Source organism: Nerophis ophidion, linkage group LG01 (genome assembly GCF_033978795.1).
Source record: "Nerophis ophidion isolate RoL-2023_Sa linkage group LG01, RoL_Noph_v1.0, whole genome shotgun sequence".
Classification (NCBI taxonomy): Eukaryota; Metazoa; Chordata; class Actinopteri; order Syngnathiformes; family Syngnathidae; genus Nerophis; species Nerophis ophidion.
This window is the reverse complement of record NC_084611.1, coordinates 39,706,209-39,726,208: the sequence shown is the minus strand read 5'-3', so window position 1 is coordinate 39,726,208 and position 20,000 is coordinate 39,706,209. Positions and strand designations below refer to the sequence as shown.

The 20,000-nt window shown below is 41.6% G+C and overlaps 2 protein-coding genes across 2 annotated transcripts in view; both read left to right on the top strand.

Annotated features, from left to right (window-relative positions):
* mthfd2 (methylenetetrahydrofolate dehydrogenase (NADP+ dependent) 2, methenyltetrahydrofolate cyclohydrolase) overlaps positions 1–11,775 on the top strand; it is a 14,320-nt gene extending 2,545 nt beyond the window's left edge. The window contains exons 2-8 of the mRNA XM_061902577.1: positions 2,870–3,054; positions 3,153–3,275; positions 3,348–3,500; positions 6,902–7,009; positions 7,084–7,176; positions 7,261–7,386; positions 11,128–11,775. Of these exons, the coding sequence (XP_061758561.1) occupies positions 2,870–3,054; positions 3,153–3,275; positions 3,348–3,500; positions 6,902–7,009; positions 7,084–7,176; positions 7,261–7,386; positions 11,128–11,276 (937 nt within the window). The 3' untranslated portion in view covers positions 11,277–11,775. The remainder of the gene's footprint in view (positions 1–2,869; positions 3,055–3,152; positions 3,276–3,347; positions 3,501–6,901; positions 7,010–7,083; positions 7,177–7,260; positions 7,387–11,127) is intronic.
* Positions 11,776–16,066: 4,291 nt separating this feature from the next.
* arl6ip4 (ADP-ribosylation factor-like 6 interacting protein 4) overlaps positions 16,067–20,000 on the top strand; it is a 17,356-nt gene continuing 13,422 nt past the window's right edge. The window contains exon 1 of the mRNA XM_061902590.1: positions 16,067–16,341. Within this exon, the coding sequence (XP_061758574.1) occupies positions 16,191–16,341 (151 nt within the window). The 5' untranslated portion in view covers positions 16,067–16,190. The remainder of the gene's footprint in view (positions 16,342–20,000) is intronic.

Below are 20,000 nucleotides of genomic sequence, written 5' to 3'. Positions count from 1 at the left end.
CGTGAGGCGACAGTGACGACGTGAATACGACGTGAGGCGACAGTGACGACGTGAATACGACGTGAGGCGACAGTGACGACGTGAGGCGACAGTGACGACGTGAATACGACGTGAGGCGACAGTGACGACGTGAATACGACGTGAGGCGACAGTGACGACGTGAATACGACGTGAGGCGACAGTTACGACGTGAGGCGACGGTGACGACGTGAATACGACGTGAGGCGACGGTGACGACGTGAATACGACGTGAGGCGACGGTGACGACGTGAATACGGCGTGAGGCGACGGTGACGACGTGAGGCGACGGTGACGACGTGAATACGGCGTGAGGCGACGGTGACGACGTGAGGCGACGGTGACTACGTGAATACGACATGAATACGACGTGAGGCGACGGTGACGACGTGAATACGGCGTGAGGCGACGGTGACGACGTGAATACGGCGCGAGGCGACGGTGACGACGTGAATACGGCGCGAGGCGACGGTGACGACGTGAATACGGCGCGAGGCGACGGTGACGACGTGAATACGGCGCGAGGCGACGGTGACGACGTGAATACGGCGCGAGGCGACGGTGACGACGTGAATACGGCGCGAGGCGACGGTGACGACGTGAATACGGCGCGAGGCGACGGTGACGACGTGAATACGGCGCGAGGCGACGGTGACGACGTGAATACGGCGCGAGGCGACGGTGACGACGTGAATACGACGTGAATACGACGTGAGGCGACAGTGACGACGGTAACGACGTGAATACGGTGTGAGGCGACGGTGACGACGTGAATACGGCGTGAGGCGACAGTGACGACGTGAATACGACGTGAATACGACGTGAGGCGACAGTGACGACGGTAACGACGTCAATACGGCGTGAGGCGACGGTGACGACGTGAATACGGCGCGAGGCGACGGTGACGACGTGAATACGGCGCGAGGCGACGGTGACGACGTGAATACGGCGCGAGGCGACGGTGACGACGTGAATACGGCGTGAGGCGACGATGACGACGTGAATACGACGTGAGGCGACGGTGACGAGGTGAATCCGGGGTGACGACGTGAATCCGACGCGAGGCGACAGTGACGACGTGACTACGACGCGAGGCGACAGTGACGACGCGAGGCGACGGTGACGACGTGAATCCGACGCGAGGCGACAGTGACGACGTGAATACGACGTGACTACGACGCGAGGCGACAGTGACGACGTGAGGCGACGGTGACGACGTGAATCCGACGTGAGGCGACGATGACCACATAAATCCAACGTAGCGTGACAGTGACCACGTAAATCCAACGTGAGTATTTTTTGTGTACTCTGGTCATATTTTTTCTTGTTCCTAAATAATACATTTGTTTTTTTTGTATTTTTCTTTTATATTACATATAAAAATTCCAAAGTGCAATTGTTTCATAGGTGTACGACACTCTGGAAGTTGTTCAATAATACACCAAACAAAAAAGTAAAGTCCTTAAATTTCCAAAGGGCATATTTTTTTTGTACTTTTTTTGGCTCGATTGTCTTGATCGACTTCAGCCCTAAATAAAAATACCGTCCATCCATCAATTTTCTACCACTTGTCTCTATCGATTATTTTATTTTAACCCTTTGAAGGTCTTTTTGAGCAAATTGTTAAGTTTTCAAAGATTCTACATTTGCATAATATTAGTTATATTACTCATTTAAACATGTGATAACAGCTCATTAAAAGGGTCAAAATTTAATTTTACTTAGGGCTTAGGTTCATGGAGAAATTTGTGCAAAAAAGGTTATTTAAAAAAAAAATCTTAAATTCCTTACGCTCTTTGAGAAGCGAATGACTTTTATGTCCTTTTCGACTTTGAAGATAATTTAAATGGAATGTCCCCGGATGGTTAAAAAAATATCCAAATGGGTTAAAAAAATATCCAAATGTAAGTCGTTATTTTAGTCATCTGGTGTGTGTTCTCTCTATCAATAAACGCCATGGCAAAAAATAATTAGTATTACACTTAATATTGTTTCAGAACTCCTATTTGAAGCCTCATGTTTGGTCAGCAAATGAGTTTTCACATTTCCTCTCCCTTATTAAAGCATACTTGCCAACATTGACACCTCCGAATTCAGGATATGGGGGTGTGTGTAGCGGGGAGTATATATATTTTCAAGTATTTATTTATATATAGGTAGATATCAGTCTTCTCCATTGAACACCATTTTATATATATATAATTATAAAAATCTGTTCGGCCACCGTGTTCAATGGAAAAGTCTGACCTACAATATTTGCAAACATATATTCCCGTTCGGGAATATATGCCTGGATGTCCTGACGTACTGAAATTATTTTTTCCAAGCATTTTGGAACTTGCGAGCGTACTTCTTACTCGTCGCCGCCATGTCTCTTCTTCGTTCTGCTTCGTCTCGGTTATGTTTTTGGACATTACTACTTGCCGTAGTATTGAAGCAATGCATGATGGGAATCCGTATGTTGTGTGTTGGTGTATTAACGTGCCGGCTGGAATAAACACACGATGAGAGGACGCTGGATGCAGGCCCCCATTATTGTTGTCTGGGTGGAATTCGGGAGAATGGTTGCCCTGGGAGATTTTTGGGAGGGGCACTGAAATTCGGGAGTCTCCCAGGAAAATCGAGAGGGTTGGCAAGTATGAATTAAAGCCCTGTCCTCTTTTGTGGGTTCAGCTCAGACTTTAATTTCAGCATTTTGGGGGAGTTCGTGGTCTAAAAAAAAATCCAACTATGTCAGGTCGGTGAAGTTAAGGCAAGAGCGTTGATGTTAAATTTATTTGTTGTGGACCAACAAAGTGTAGTCATGGTTCGTAAGTAGCAGTTATTAAAGTTTGTGTGTGTGTGTTCACAGGCAGGAGGCTGTGGTCATCTCAGGAAAGAAGCTTGCCCGTCAGATCCGGGACGAGGCGCGGGCCGATTTGGAGAACTGGATGCTGGCCGGACACCGGCGGCCTCATCTCAGCGTGGTTCTGGTCGGAGACAACCCGGCCAGTCACTCATACGTCCTCAATAAGACCAGAGCGGCCGCAGATGTCGGTGAGGCAACACGAAAAGCGCACCGGCGAAGTAAACGTGTGACGACGAAGCGGAAACGTGAACGCAAACTTTTTTTTTTTTTTTTTTGTCTTCCTTAGGAATCTCTAGTGAGACCATCGTCAAGCGTTCCGACATCAGCGAGGAAGAGTTACTGGACCTCATCTTCAAACTCAACACGGACCACCGCGTGGACGGCCTGCTCGTGCAGCTTCCACTGCCAGGTACACACACACATGTTACAAATATTGCATCGACAGAATGTGATCTAAAAGCTCCTTTTCACCTCCCGACAGATCACATCGATGAACGCGCCATCTGTAACGCCGTGTCCCCCACCAAGGACGTTGACGGCTTCCACGTGGTCAACGTGGGCCGCATGTGTCTAGACCAGTCCACCATGTTGCCCGCCACTCCCTGGGGCGTGTGGGAAATCATCAACCGTACAGGTAGGGCTGGGCGATATATCGATATACCGTATATACATTTTTTTTCATAGTATGGCGACATATACTCTGGAGCGACTTATGTGTGAAATTAACACATTACCATAAAATATCAAATAATATTATTTATCTCATTCGCGGAAGAGACCAATAAAATGTCAGCAATCGTCACATACACGTCAACCAATAAGAATTTGGTGGGGGAGGGTCATGGCAGAAGTGCATTGTGGGTCATGGAATGCTAACTGATATATGCTACTGCTGTAGCTATTAAAATAGATCATTTCATCGTGAGACAGACGCATTAACCCCTCTCTGCCTCACAATACGAAGTTCCTGCAGTCCTGGGTTCAAATCCAGGCTCGGGATCTTCCTGTGTGGAGTTTGCATGTTCTCCCCGTGAATGCGTGGGTTCCCTCCGGGTACTCCGGCTTCCTCCCACCTCCAAAGACATGCACCTGGGGATAGGTTGATTGGCAACACTAAAATTGGCCCTAGTGTGTGAATGTTGTCTGTCTATATGTGTTGGCCCTGCGATGAGGTGGCGACTTGTCCAGGGTGTACCCCGCCTTCCGCCCGATTGTAGCTGAGATAGGCGCCAGCGACCCCAAAAGGGAATAAGCGGTAGAAAATGGATGGATGGGTATTTCATCGTTGGCGGTAACTTATAAAAACTGAGAAGGGCTGAAGAAAAATGGCACCGAAAAGGAAATCATGTACTGTAAATTACAAGCTGGACGTAGTGAAATATGCAGCAGAAAACGACAAGGGGAAGCGGCGCATACCTTTGGAGTTGGCAGAGTTGTTAAGAAGCGACATCGAGGAAGAAGATTTCATGGGATTTATCGATTAGGAGTGACAGATTGTTTGGTAAACGTATAGCATGTTCTATATGTTATTTGAATAACTCTTACCATAATATGTTACGTTAACATACCAGGCACCTTCTCAGTTGGTTATTTATGCATCATATAACGTACACTTATTCAGCCTGTTGTTCACTATTATTTATTTATTTTAAATTGCCTTTCAATTGTCTATTCTTGGTGTTAGATTTATCAAATAAATTTCCCCCAAAAATGCGACTTATACTCCAGTGCGACTTATGTTTTTTTTCCTTCTTTATTATGCATTTTCGGCCAGTGCGACGTATACTCCGAAAAATACGGTATATCGTGAAATTCAAGTATACATTCTCACACAGTTGCTTTTAGCTGCTGGCATTACACTGCAGGCTCTCCTCGCTCTTTGTTGTCTCTCCTTCTCACAGACAGCAAGCACACCTTACAAACGTCACATACGAATAGGCCCTCGCAGAGCAGAGAGGTAGCAGTATGGGTCATGTTAGCTGTAATGCTAGTGGTAATACAAGAGAAAGAAGGTGCGGATCTGGTACCAAATGAAGGAAGAATTTATTCCCAAGAAAAACAGAAGGGGGTCCATCGTATGGCGGTGGTTTGGTTTTAAACGGGAACATGTTGAACAGTCAACCATAATATGTCAAGTATGCGGCAAAAGCGTTGCTACAAAGAGTAGCATTACTGCTAATATGTACCATCATTGGAAAGTCACCTGCTAGAGAATGAAGAGTGCTTACTCCGCATAACATCTCCTTTCGGTGCCACAGCAACAAAATGCTGAGGCGAACATTTCCACATCAACGCCATATGGAAAAAAAAATGTCAACGACAAAAGGATATAATGTCCGCAGTAAACTACCACATAGCGATTTGATTTCCTATTATGCAGCTCATTTTTATTTGACAGTTATTGAAATATCTTGTGTGACATCATGCACAAAAGTGCACTTTGTTTAAAAGTATTGTAGTGGCGTTGTGTACAAAAAGTGCACTTTAATTAGTGTTGTTTTGATATGTCATCTTGGTGATATCATGCACAAAAGTGCACTAATTGCTTGTTTTAAAATGTCTCTGACAATCTTGCACTTTTTGTTTTGAAATGACATGAATGTTTGTGCCATTGCTTAATAACTGTTTAATAAATACAGTTTTGCTAAATTGACTTAGTTGTGATTACAGTCTCTGCATGAAAGTTTAAAAGTAGCATATATTAATGAAGTATGAAGAAGAATGTTTTAATGTACACACATAGAATCATCATACTGCTGTGATTATATCCATCTAGTGTTCATTCAAGGCTAAGGCAAAATATGGAGATATAAATCGTGTATCGTGATATGGCCTAAAAATATCGAGATATTAAAAAAAGGCCATATCGCCCAGCCCTACGTACAGGTACAAAACATGTCTGATAATTTGAGGTGTGCAGTACATGACACCAGGAAGGATGAGATCACCTACCTAGGTTCCATTCTAGAGGCTAATCTTTCCTGTGATAAAATGGCAACCAAGGTGATCAAAAAGGTCAACCAAAGAACGAGATTCCTCTACAGAATCTCCTCTCTGGTCAACAAAAGCACCTTGAGGATTCTAGCGGGAACTCTCATTCATGCCTTCTTCGATTACGCTTGCACCTCCTGGTACCCCAGCACCTCCAAAACCCTCAAATCTAGACTCCAAACATCCCAGAATAAACTAATCGGGTTACTTTTAGACCTCCACCTCAGATCACACCTCAATCCAACCCACTTCTCCAAAGTGGGCTGGCTCAGGGTGGAGGACAGAGTAAAACAACTTGCACTGAGCCTAGTCTATAAAATCCGCTACACCTCCTTGATACCGAAGTACATGTCAAATTACTTCCTTAACGTAAATGACCGCCATAACCACAACACCAGGGGGAGCTCCACAAACCACGTTAAACCCAGATTTCGATCTAACAAAGGTCTTAACTCATTCTCTTTCTATGCCACATCAATGTGGAATGCACTCCCAACAGGTATAAAAGTAAGTGCATCTCTATATTCCTTCAAAACCGCTCTAAAACAACACCTCCAGGCAACTTCAACACTTTACTAATACCCTCCTCCATTCACATCCCATCTCCCCGGATTCACTCAAATGTACTTCTAATGTATATACTTGTTCTTATGCTATCTGAACTCACTATGTTCTCTGCTGGCTGGACATATCCTACTAAATAAGACCTACACTGTTTCAATGTCCACATTTCTCTGTTGATGCAATTGTTGATGACTGAAGTTCTGATATCAACCAAAGCTCCTCATCCCACCCCTCGGATTGTAAATAATTCAATGTACATACTATGATGATTAACTTGTGTGATGACTGTATTATGTTGATAGTATATATTTGTACCATGAATTGATTAACGTGGACCCCGACTTAAACAAGTTGAAAAACTTATCCGGGTGTTACCATTTAGTGGTCAATTGTACGGAATATGTACTGTACTGTGCAATCTACTAATAAAAGTATCAATCAAGACTGGACTAAAACATGCTGCATGGATTCCTTCTCCAGGTATTCCCACATTGGGGAAGAACGTGGTGGTCGCGGGGCGCTCCAAGAACGTGGGCATGCCCATCGCCATGTTGCTGCACACGGACGGTCGTCACGAGAGACCAGGAGGTAACCTCCTCCCTCATCTCTCTCATGGCGGTGTTTGTTTGCTTAATGCTCACGGGCGCTGATGTGCGTTCCAGGCGACGCCACAGTCACTATCTCCCACCGATACACTCCCAAGGATCAACTTCGGCAACACACTCAAATAGCTGACATCGTGGTGGCGGCTGCAGGTACCCAACTTGGGATTCATTCCTTCTTAATTTGTCCCACCAGCCGAGACTTTGCTTGTTTTGTAACCGTCTTTTGTATTTCAGGGATTCCTAACCTCATCACAGCGGACATGATCAAAGAGGGCGCGGCCGTGATCGACGTAGGCATAAACCGGGTGCAGGATCCGCTCACTGGGAAAGACAGACTGGTTGGGGATGTGGATTTTGAAGGTAAACACCTGATTTACCACTTGTGGCAGACTTGTGCCGTCTCGCGGATTACATGGACCACCAAGCAAAGACATTTGCTCGCAGGTGTAGACTTCCTTATTTATGCAAATAAGACAAGTCTTGCGGGTTGCTTTGCTCTCACTGCTCGCTCCTCCGTGTAGATTTTCAGCTGTCCACGTCGTTTTTGTCTGCCTCTTGCTCTCGCTCTCCTCCTCGTTGCATGCGTAGTTGGTTGTTCTCTCGTCTCTCCCTCTCGACTCCTCACATTCACAGCTGCCGGCCCTTTTAACAGTGCGAGAGGATTCAATAATTGTATGCAGGTGCGCGTTTCACGCACCTGATCTCGCTTGTGGCGTCGCTCCCGGCACGCCCCGCCTCGCCACTCGCTCGCCATCTCCGCCTCCTGGCCGCTCTGTCGGACCATCGGCTCCGCCTCTCCACACCACTCAACTGCTGTTTTACGTAGAGATGTCTGATGATATCAGACTTCCGCCATTATTGGCCGATAAATGCTGTAAAATATCATATCGGAAATTATCGGTATCTGTTTCAAAAAGTAAAATGTATGACTTTATAAAACGCCGCCGCATGGAGTGGTACACGGACGTAGGGAGAAGTACAGAGCACCAATAAACCTTAAAGGTACTGACTGCCTTTGCGTGCCGGCCCAATAACATATATACAACGTTTCACACACAAAGTAAATGCAACGCATACTTGGTCAACAGCCATACAGGTCACACTGAGGGTGGTCGTATAAACAACTTTAACACTGTTACAAATGTGCGCCACACTATAAAACCCACACCAAACAAAAATGACAAACACATTTTGGGAGAACATCCACACCATAACACAACATAAACACAACAGAACAATTACCCAGATTCCCTTGCAGCACTAACTCTTCCGGGACACTACAATATATAACCCAACCACGCTCACCTCAACTTCCTCAAACTCTCAGGGAGAGCATGTCCCAAATTCCAAGCTGATGTTTTGAGGCATGTAAAAAAAAAAAAAATGCATTTTTTTCCTTGAGTTGATTTATTTTGGAAAACCTTGTTACATTGTTAAATAAATCCAGCGGGGCATCACAGCAAAATTAGGCAGAATGTGTTAATTCCACGACTGTATGTATTTGTTGATATCGGAATCGGTAATTAAGAGTTGCACATTATCGGATATCGGCATAAAAGCCATTATCGGACATCTCTAGTTTTAGGCAATATTCATTGTCTTTTGGCACAATTTTAAATAGTCTAAAATTCGGCAAAACCGAACAAGACCGATGGAAAAAGTGTCAAGTCCTTAAAGAAACAGCAAGTGAGAACACTTTTGATTATTTACAGTGCTCGCACTTGGACAAACTCACTATGGATTCACAAATAATAAACGCTAAATTATTAAGTTTCACACCGATAATTTTTACTCATTTAAGGGGAATTATGCCATTTGAAGCCGAATTTGGACAGGATGTAGTTAATAAATAAATTTCAATTTAAATGATGAATTTGGAATGGTGTCCACTAAGTAGCATGGCGTCAAACTTTTTGTTCTCCAGGTCAGTTCATGTTTTCGTTTCATGAATGGGAATTGGAAAAACAAAAATCAATTGGTTTATTTGAATATCATTTTGAAACACCATCCATCCATTTTCTACTGCTTGTCCCTTTTGGGGTCGCGGAGGGTGCTGGAGCCTATCTCAGCTGCATTCGGGCGGAAGGCGGTTTACACCCATGACAAGTCGCCACCTCATCACAGGGCCAAGACAGATAAAAGAAAATATAATGGAAAAACAAAGTGTTTAGTGTGTTAGTGCAATAACTTTAAAACAGAGTTTAGTTTTTCCTGTATATTTCATCAAAGATTACTCGCGAGCAGAAATGGAAAAAACTGGGCAAAAACTCATATTAGGACAGCGGATATATTGTAAACAAGATCACAGATTTAAGATGTAAATCAGGGGTTGGCAACCTTTACCACTCAAAGAGCCATTTTGACCCGTTTCACAAAATAAAGAAAATATTGGGAGCCACAAAACTCTTTTGAAATTTATAATGAAATAACACTGCATACAGTTTTTTTTGCTTTGTGTTATGTATAAACCAGGGGTCTCTGACACACGGCCCGCACCTTAATATGAAAATTTAATGTTAGTGCTGCCCGTGAGTTTTATATCAATGCACCTTGACAGCATCACACTTGCCAACCATCTCAATCTTTCCGGGAGACAATAATAAGGGCGTGCTATCGTGGCACTGCACATAGCATACCTCTATAACCTGTACAACCAGCTTGCAAGCCCAATCACATGTTGTAAGTAGCTTCTGCAAACACACGTCTGTGACTGCAAGGCATACTTGTTCAACAGCCATACAGGTCACACTGAGGGTGGCTGTATAAACAACTTTTAACACTCTTACTAATATGCGCCGCACTGTGAACCCACACCAAACAAGAATGACAAACACATTTCGGGAGAACATCCTAACCGTAACACAACATTACACAACACGTCGGTTGCGGTGGGAGGGGGTTTGGTGGTAGCGGGAGTGTATAATGTAGCCCGGAACAGTTAGGGATGCATGGGATTCTGGGTATTTGTTCTGTTGTGTTACAGTGCGGATGTTCTCCCGAAATGTGTTTGTCATTCTTGTTTGGTGTGGTTTCACAGTGTGGCGCATATCACAACCCTCAGTGTGACCTATATGGCTGTTGACCAAGTATGCCATGCAGTCACAGACGTGAACCAGCAGAGGTCGCATACTACATGTGACCGGCCAGCACGCAGATAGCATGGTGTAAAAGCGGGCGCGGCGACATGTTTTAGAGGATGATAAAGGCATTGCATCACGGCACACCCTCTATGTTGCTGTCAGGGTGAAAATCAGAGAAAGCTTACCCTGGGAGAGGCACTGAAATGCGGAAGCCTCCCGTAAAAATCGGAGGAGTCGGCAAGTATGCAGTTGAGCCACATCAGAGTGATCAAAGAACCGCATGCGGCTCCAGACCTGCGGGTTGCCGACCCCTGATGTAAATGATCCAATTCCAACCGCTTGTTCCTCTCATGGTAGCGGGGGAGCTGGAGCTTATTCCAGCTGCGCTAAAACCCTAGTCGCCATCTGATGTAAATTATGTTTTTATTATATGATTGCGGATACTACCCCACACTTTACCCCGCCCCTATAAGTTAGTCTGTGGTATTTTCTTATAATAGCAACTTTTGTGATTTTGGTCAGTTTTTATTTTTGCTATATAAATAAATAATAAATGGATTGTACTTGTATTGCGCTTTTCTACCTTCAAGGTACTCAAAGCGCTTTGACAATACTTCCACATTTACCCACCCACACACTGATGGTGGGAGCTGCCATGCAAGGCGCAAACCAGCACCCATCAGGAGCAAGGGGGAAGTGTCTTGCTCAGGACACAACGGACGTGACGAAGTTGGTACTAGGTGGGGATTGAACCAGGGACCCTCGGGTTGTGCATGCCCACTCACCCACTGCGCCACGCCTGAAATATTAAGTGAAAATAAAACAGTTTTTTAAATTTAGTTATAGCTCTGACACTAAAAAAGAAGAATGCTTTGTTTTACAATTGTACTTTTTTGTGACCTCTTTGGTGATGTTTTTTTTTAATGTTAAAATAACCATTTAAAAAAAAAAAAAAAGGTTTTCCCAGACCTCACAGCGATTCCGCTTCAATCGTTAACGTTAAGTGCACGTGTCTCGTCAGGTGTGCGACAGAAGGCGAGCTTCATCACACCAGTTCCAGGAGGCGTGGGCCCCATGACGGTGGCAATGCTCATGAAGAACACCATCAAAGCAGCCAAGAACGTTCTGCTCTTTCCACCCGAGAGAATCCGCATGGCGGCCGCGTCCTAATGAGCCGAGGACGGGAGATGGATCCCAGCGACATTCCACCACCTACTTGTGTTTTACTTCTTTGCACACGGACTGGAAAGACGGCTTTAAAGCTCGCTTCCTGTTTGTTTTTTTAACTTTTTTCCACACGTCCAACCATGTTTGACTGTTACATTCAGTCGTGCAGCTGCATGTCATCTGTAACGGGATCTTTAATATTTATGAAATGCAATGCATCTCTTCTGAATGAATTTGACACTCCTCACCAGTATCATGAAAGATCTGTTTTATTTATTGATTCGGTGACATAATAATATTTAAGCCGTGTAAAGGGAGTTACGGCGGTAGCGTTCATTCACCTCAAGGCTGGTAAGCGGTCATAGCAAAGCGGTGCAATTCTGAGTTCCATTGAGCCTCGTTGGGAGCAAGAGTGACAAGGGCTAACTTGATCAGTAATACAAGCTTTAAAGATTCACGAATGCCTTTGTAAAATAAAAAGATTACAACTATCTTCTCAAAATGTGTGCTGGTCTATTTAGGGACCAATGTCCCTTTTGGGACAGAGGACCCTATTGAATTTCTAAGGTTTTATTATTGTTATTCTTTATTATTATTATACCGCTGCCTCTTTGAGCTGTAATTTGACCCCCTTAACATGCTTCAAAATTCACCAAATTTGACACATCAGGACTGGCGAAAATTGCGATCTAATCAAAAAACCAAACCCCAAAACTAGTGCCCCCTAGGAAAAAAAACAAACAAAACTGTAACTTCCAGTAGGAATGTCATAGAAACATAAAACAAAAACCACTACCTAGGTCTCAGACCTATATTTCATTCACTGAGATCCCCCGGCTAAAATCAACAGGAAGTTTGCTATTCCCACTTCAATGCAAAAGTTGGCTAAAAAATGTCACATTTTTTCAAACGTGATCTTCTCTGCACAGAAGAGAGATTGAACCCTTCTGATTAAAAGTTAAACAGTTGTAATTACTACCCCGGTTCGGATTTTATGAGCCAGCAAAGAACCATTGCGCTGCTGCTGTTGTCACAAAATGGCGGCTTTCTGAGACCTATATTTCATATACTGACCGCCCCCAACTAAAATCAACAGGAAGTTTGCTATTACCACTTCAATACAACTGCATTTACGTTCACAATGCATTAGAGTCTCAAAACGGCGGCACCAAGGTGTCCTTATAAAATGCCCATGCCACTTTACAACTGATATTACTATTGAGACTGATGTATAACACATGTGTATACAACTTGTTCTCTGTGTAATCATCCATCCATCCTTCTTCTACCGCTTATCTGGGCTTTGGTCGCGTCCATCGCCGCTTGCAGCTTTAATTTTTTATGTGTATTTTATCAAGCCTGTTTGCAAACAATTGCTTTTGGCACATCTGACAAATGGCCACTAAATTGGGACAACAGCGCAGCTTTCCCAGGAGTGACAAACATACGGCCTGTAGGCCAAAATCACCACGCTGGGGTTTGTCTCTTAAATACTCTGCATGTTACGGTCAGAGGAGAGTAGAAGAAAAGGCATAACTCTGGTACTCAAACTAAACACCAGATGATATGAAATCATGTACCTTTTTCATAGGGGTGTAACTGTACACAAAAATTTCGGTTCGGTACGTACCTCTGTTTAGAGGTCATGGTTCGGTTAATTTTCGGTACAGTAAGAAAACAACAAAATATACATTTTTTGTGTATTTACCAAATTTGTAAACAATGGCATAACATACACACAGGGTCCATTGCCAGCGTTAATGTGGTCAACATGTATAAAATAAAAACTAAATAAGATAAGGCTCAGAATGGTTTCTTCACAAAACCTTTCTACATATAAAGTGCTTTTTTTGATTGAGACTTTTATTAGCCATGGCTAACTTGGAAGTAAGAGGATATATGAGCTCATTGTTCTTCCACCATAGAAGTGGGTCAAAATCTATTTTTTAATGCAATGTGGACTTAAATCTGCTGCTGTAAAACATTTGTTATATATATATATATATATATATATGTATATATACATATTAATAGAGGTAAATTCTAATTAATATGACACAATCAAATAAAATAACTGCTGTGGCTTTTTCCCTATTACATACAAGAACAAGTATTGTGGCCGAACAGCTCCAGTTTACTTCATCTGACATCGCTGGCGACTTGTCCAGGGTGTACGCCGCCTTCCGCCCGATTGTAGCTGAGAAAGGCTCCAGCGCCCCCCGCAACCCTGAAGGGAATAAGTGGTAGGAAATGGATGGATGGACGGACGTCACATGGACAATTATTTTCTTGGCTTTCGTCCAACTCCGGCTTCTTCGCAGTCGTACTTACCCCTTTGCAAAGTTGCAAACACACCACACTGACCTCTAGTGGAGACCCCACGAAACTACATTGTAAAATTCCTTTTTTTTTACGCCTGACTTCCCCCTAATGTTTATTTTTTTATTATTATTATTTTTATTTTCTTATGACAATCTTCCATTATCGCGACTTTATTTTACTTTTGTCAACCCTGGTTTGTTGTACAGGTTTCATAGGCCCTAAGAATTTGCCCCAGTTCACCGTCTCCGTTCATGTAGTCCTGCTCAATCAAGTGTTCAAAAATCTCACAATCTCTGTTCCTTATTTCCAAAGGATTAAATATACCACGAGGCCAAAGAAAGCTGAGGATGCCAACACAAAGAAGGTGGAAAAAAACTTGCCTTTTTCGCGTTTGTCCATATATTTAACAATCAAAGGGCTTTTAATTTGATACCGTACCATTTGATTTCAAACACACTAGTTTGCTTGTGAATAACCAGTCAAGTACATAATGAATAATTTGTAGTATAATGATGATGTATTATTGGGCATAATTACAATATAATAAATATATTGCTGCCAATAATGATATCCTTCTTGAGTACGTGAGATCAGCCGAACCCGATTTCGATCACATATGTATCGACTGTGCATTTGTCAATGTCTTTATGGTGAGTGTTATTGACGGTAAAAAAGATCAACACAGCGTTGCTTATTATTATCATAATGTTATAGTAGTTCATTGTTCTCTTTTATGACGTACAAGTTGGTTAGTGAATATAAAGTCCATACTACACAATAACTATACAAAAACAAAAACTACTATCAATTACTCATTTGAATCCTTTAGGTTTCCCCCTCAAAGTTCTCCTGCGTCCATGGACATTTCCCACGAGTTTTTAAACATGAACAAAAACAACAACAAAGGTGAGTTTGCAAACATATGAATATCAAGCTCATCATACACCGTTATTACTAGGGCTGCAAATCTTTGGGTGTCCCACGATTCGATTCAATATCGACTCTTGGGATCGCAATTCGATTATATATCAATTTTTTCAATTCAACGCGACTCTCGATTCAAAAACAATATTTTTCCGATTCAAAACGATTCTCTGTTAATTCAATACACAGGATTTCAGCAGGATCTACCCCAGTCTGCTGACATGCTAGCAGAGTAGTAGATTTAAAATAAAAATCTTTTATAATGTAAAGGACAATGTTTTATCAACTGATTGCAATAATGTAAATGTGTTTTAACTATCAAACGAACCAAAAATACGGCTTATTTTATCTTTGTGAAAACATTGGACACAGTGTGTTGTCAAGCTTATGAAATGCGATGCAACTGTAAGCCACTGTGACACTATTGTTCTTTTTAAATTATTTTTATAAATGTCTAATGATAATGTCAACGAGGGATTTTTAATCACTGCTATGCTGAAATTATAACTAATATTGATACTGTTGTTGATAATATTCATTTTTGTTTCACTACTTTTGGTTTGTTCTGTGTTGTGTTTGTGTCTCCTCTCAATTGTTAATTGGATCAGGTTTGGTTTTGGAATTTGAATGCATTGTTATGGTATTGCTGTGTAGTGGTTTGTTGGATTGATGATAAAAAAATTAAAAAAAAAAAAAATCGATTTTTTTTTTTACAAATGAGAATCGATTCTGAATCGCACAACGTGAGAATCGCGATTTGTATTTGAATAGGTTTTCCCCCACACCTCTAGTTAGTACCCTTGGTATCATCACTAATTTAGGGATCGAGCACCGCCAAACACCGTGTTGCCCGCAATAATCTTCAATTAACGGTGAAAGTGATGTTAAATGTTCATTTTTTATACATTTAATCCGTCATTTATGGGTTTGACCTTGTTTTTGCATGTAACATCTAGTCTATAAAATGTATTTTCGCTAATATTGTCGGTGTCTAGAACGGATTATTTAAAAGTAATATAAGTGAAGCATGTTTTAGATTTTATATATTTTGAAGCTTGTTCTTGTTGTGATGGGGTAGGTTTATATAAGCGTTGCTTCAACCTACACCCTTTCGGCTCAATCATTGCTCAAATGAGTGTTTTTTTTTTTTGTGTTTTTTTTTTCTTTTTTTTTTGTTTTTTTTTTTTTTTGTTTTTTGTTTTTCTTTTCTTGTTGTTGTTCTTTGTTTTATGTGAAGATTGCCGAAATAAAATACATTGATTGATTGATTGATTATTTGGCTCTATGTTAGGTTTTGGACTGTGTTGAGTCAAACTTTTGATTTTGCTTGATAACAAAAAATGGAGATGATTTAACAGAACACACAATACCATAAATTGATTAACGTGGACCCCGACTTAAACACGTTGAAAAACTTTTTCGGGTGTTACCATTTAGTGGTCAATTGTACGGAATATGTACTGTACTGTGCGATCTACTAATACTAGTTTTAATCAATCAATCTTTCCCCGACGAAATAGGAACTATTAAAGGTAGTGTGTCGATGTTGTCCGACGGAAGTGAATAGTAAGCGGACCACCAACAGAGGGTTCATCAATGGAGAATCGACAATTGTGAGCGTGTTGTGATATTTATCTGCTTTAACGAGCAACGCACCTTGTTGGAACCGCCATGGACCGCAGCAGGTCCCCAAAGAGAGGAAGTAAAGTGGACAAAAGCGACAAGAAGAAGAAACGAAGGAGATCTTCGTCGTCGTCCTCGTCTTCATCCAGCAGCGCAAGTGCGAGCAGATCAAAGAAGACAACATCGCACAAAAGTCCAGGTTGGTGCAGACTAAACTACTTATTACTTATACAACTATACACAACTTATTACTTATACAACTATACACAACTTATTACTTATACAACTATACACAACTTATTACTTATACAACTATACACAACTTATTACTTATACAGCTATACAGAACTTATTACTTTTACAGCTATACACAACTTATTACTTATCCAACTATACACAACTTATTACTTATACAACTACAACTATACGTAACTTATTGTTTATACAACTTTACAGAACTTATTACTTATACAACAGGGGTCGGCAACCCAAGATGTTGAAAGAGCCATATTGGACCAAAAATACAAAAACAAATCTGTCTGGAGCTGCAAAAAAATAAAAGCCATATTACATACAGATAGTGTGTCATGAGATATAAATTGAATTATCAGGACATAAATGAAACTAAATGAGCTCAAATATAGCTACAAATGAGGCATAGTAATGCAATATGTACACACCCCGTTTCCATACGAGTTGGGAAATTGCGTTAGATGTAAATATAAACGGAATACAATGATTTGCAAATCATTTTCAACCCATATTCAGTTGAATATGCTACAAAGACAACATATTTGATGTTCAAACTCATAGAAATTTTTTTTTCTGCAAATAATCATTAACTTTAGAATTTGATGCCAGCAACACGTGACAAAGAAGTTGGGAAAGGTGGCAATAAATACTGATAAAGTTGAGGAATACTAATCAAACATTTATTTGGAACATTCCACCGGTGTGCAGGCTAATTGGGAACAGTTGGGTGCCATGATTGGGTATAAAAGCAGCTTCCATGAAATGCTAAGTAATTCACAAACAGGGATGGGGTGAGAATCACCACTTTGTAAGCAAATTGTCGAACAGTTTTAGAACATTATTGCAAGGAATTTAAGGATTTTACCATCCATGGTCTGTAAAATCATCAAAAAGTTCAGAGAATCTTGAGAAATCACTCCACGTAAGCGATGATATTACTGACTTTTGATCCCTCAGGCGGTACTGCATCAAAAAATGACATCAGTGTGTAAAGGATATCACCACATGGGCTCAGGAACACTTCATAAAACCACTGTCAGTAGCTACAATTGGTCGCTACATCTGTAAGTGCAACTTAAAACTCTACTATGCAAGGCCAAACCCATTTATCAACAATATCCTGAAACGCCGCCGGCTTGGCCTGGCCCGAGCTCACCTAAGATGGACTGATGCAAAGTGGAAAAGTGTTCTGTGGTCTGACAAGTCCACATTTGGAATTATATTTGGAAACAGAGGACATGGTGTCCTCCAGAACAAAGAGGAAAATAACCATTCGGATTGATATAGGCGCAAAGTTCAAAAGCCAGCATCTGTGATGGTATGGGGGTGCATAAGTGCCCAAGGCATGGGTAATTACACATCTGTGAAGGCACCATTAATGCTGAAGTGTCCATACAGGTTTTGGAGCAACATATGTTGTCATCCAAGCAACGTTATCATGGACGCCCCTGCTTATTTCAGCAAGACAAGTGTTACAACAGTGTGGTTTCCTAAAAAAAAAAGAGTGCGGGTACTTTCCTGACCCGCCTGCAGTACAGACCTGTCCCCCATCCAAAATGTGTGGCGCATTATGAAGTGTAAAATACGACAGCGGAGACCCCGGACTGTTGAACGACTGAAGCTCTACATAAAACAAGAATGGGAAAGAATTCCACTTTCAAATCTTCAACAATTAGTTTCCTCAGTTCCCAAACGTTTATTGACTGTTGTTAAAAGAAAAAGTGATGTAACACAGTGGTGAACATGTCCTTTCCCAACTACTTTGGCACATGTTGCAGCCATGAAATTCTAAGTTAATTATTATTTGCAAAAATAAAGTTTATGAGTTTGAACATCAAATATCTTGTCTTTGTAGTGCATTCAATTGAGTATGGTTTGAAAAGGATTTGCAAATCATTGAATTCCATTTGTATTTACATCTAACACAATTTCCCAACTCGTATGGAAACGGTTTGTACAACTATAATTATACGTAACTTACTACTTATACAACTACAACCATACGCATCTTATTACTTATACAGCTACAACTATACGTAACTTAAATCATGTATTATGTGTGGGAGCGTGATGCATTCAAGAACACTCTGGAAACACAGACTCCAAGGGTCTCCGTTGACTTTGGACGATTACTGTATGCCACAACTTTATTCGATTGTATGGTGGATAATGGGCAGCACAGTGGTAGAGGGGTTAGTGCATCTGCCTCACAATACGAAGGTCCTGAGTAGTCCTGGGTTCAATCCCAGGCCCGGGATCTTTCTGTGTGGAGTTTGCATGTTCTCCCCGTGACTGCGTGGGTTCCCTCCGGGTACTCCAGCTTCCTCCCACCTCCAAAGACATGCACCTGGGGATAGGTTGATTGGCAACACTAAATGGTCCCTAGTGTGTGAACGTTGTCTATCTGTGTTGGCCCTGCGATGAGCTGGCGAATTGTCCAGGGTGTACACCGCCTTCCGCCGGATTGTAGCTGAGATAGGCACCAGCGAAACACGGTCCAAGGTTCTCCGTTGACTTTGGACAATAACTGTATGCCACAACTTTATTTGATTGTATGGTGGATTATTTTGCAACCGTTGTCAATGATAAAACACAGAGTACGTCTGTTCAATTGTTATAAGACAGGAACTGTTTGCAAACCAGGACATATTGTAGGTTGGACATTTTCAGCCCCAAACTGGAGCATATGAAAACCGAGGTACCATTGTATTACTTAAAAGGGGTGTATGTATTACTTAAAAAATAACCCTGCATAAATTAAAATGAACGATGTAATACTTCAAAAATAATTATTCACTACAAAACTTGAAGCAAAGATAATGTATTACTACAACTATACGTAACTTAAATCATGTATTATGTGTGAGAGTGTGATGCATTCAAGAACACTCTGGAAACACGGACTCCAAGGCCCTCCGTTGACTTTGGACGATTACTGTATGCCACAACTTTATTTGATTGTATGGTGGATTATTTTGCAACCGTTCTCAATGATAAAACACACAGAGTACGCCTGTTCTCACTGAACCAAAGAGAAGGTACTACTAGCTCTTCACACCCAGATAGTTTCCGTCAATGCTTAAAGGGGAACATTATCACAATTTCAAAAGGGTTAAAAACAATAAAAATCAGTTCCCAGTGGCTTTTTTTATTTTTTGAATTTTTTTTCAAAATTTTACCGGTCTCGGAATATCCCTAAATAAAGCTTTAAAGTGCCTTATTTTCGCTATCTTCGAAACCACTATCCATTTCCCTGTGGCGTCACACAGTGCTGCCAATGTAAACAAACAATGAGAATACCACAGCAAGATATAGTGACATTAACTCGGATTCAAACTCGGATTTCAGCGACTTAAGCGATTCAACAGATTACGCATGTATTGAAACAGATGGTTGGAGTATGAAAATATTGAAGAAGAAACTGAAGCTATTGAGCGAATAGCTATTGACGCAATTCATAGCCATAGCATTGCCAAATAGCTGCGTTAGCATCGCCGGTAAAATGTGCGGACCAAACGAACAGGACTTTCGCATCTTTTGACACTAGAGCAACTTAAATCCATCGATTGGTAAGTGTTTTTTTTGCATTAAATGTGGGTGGAAGGA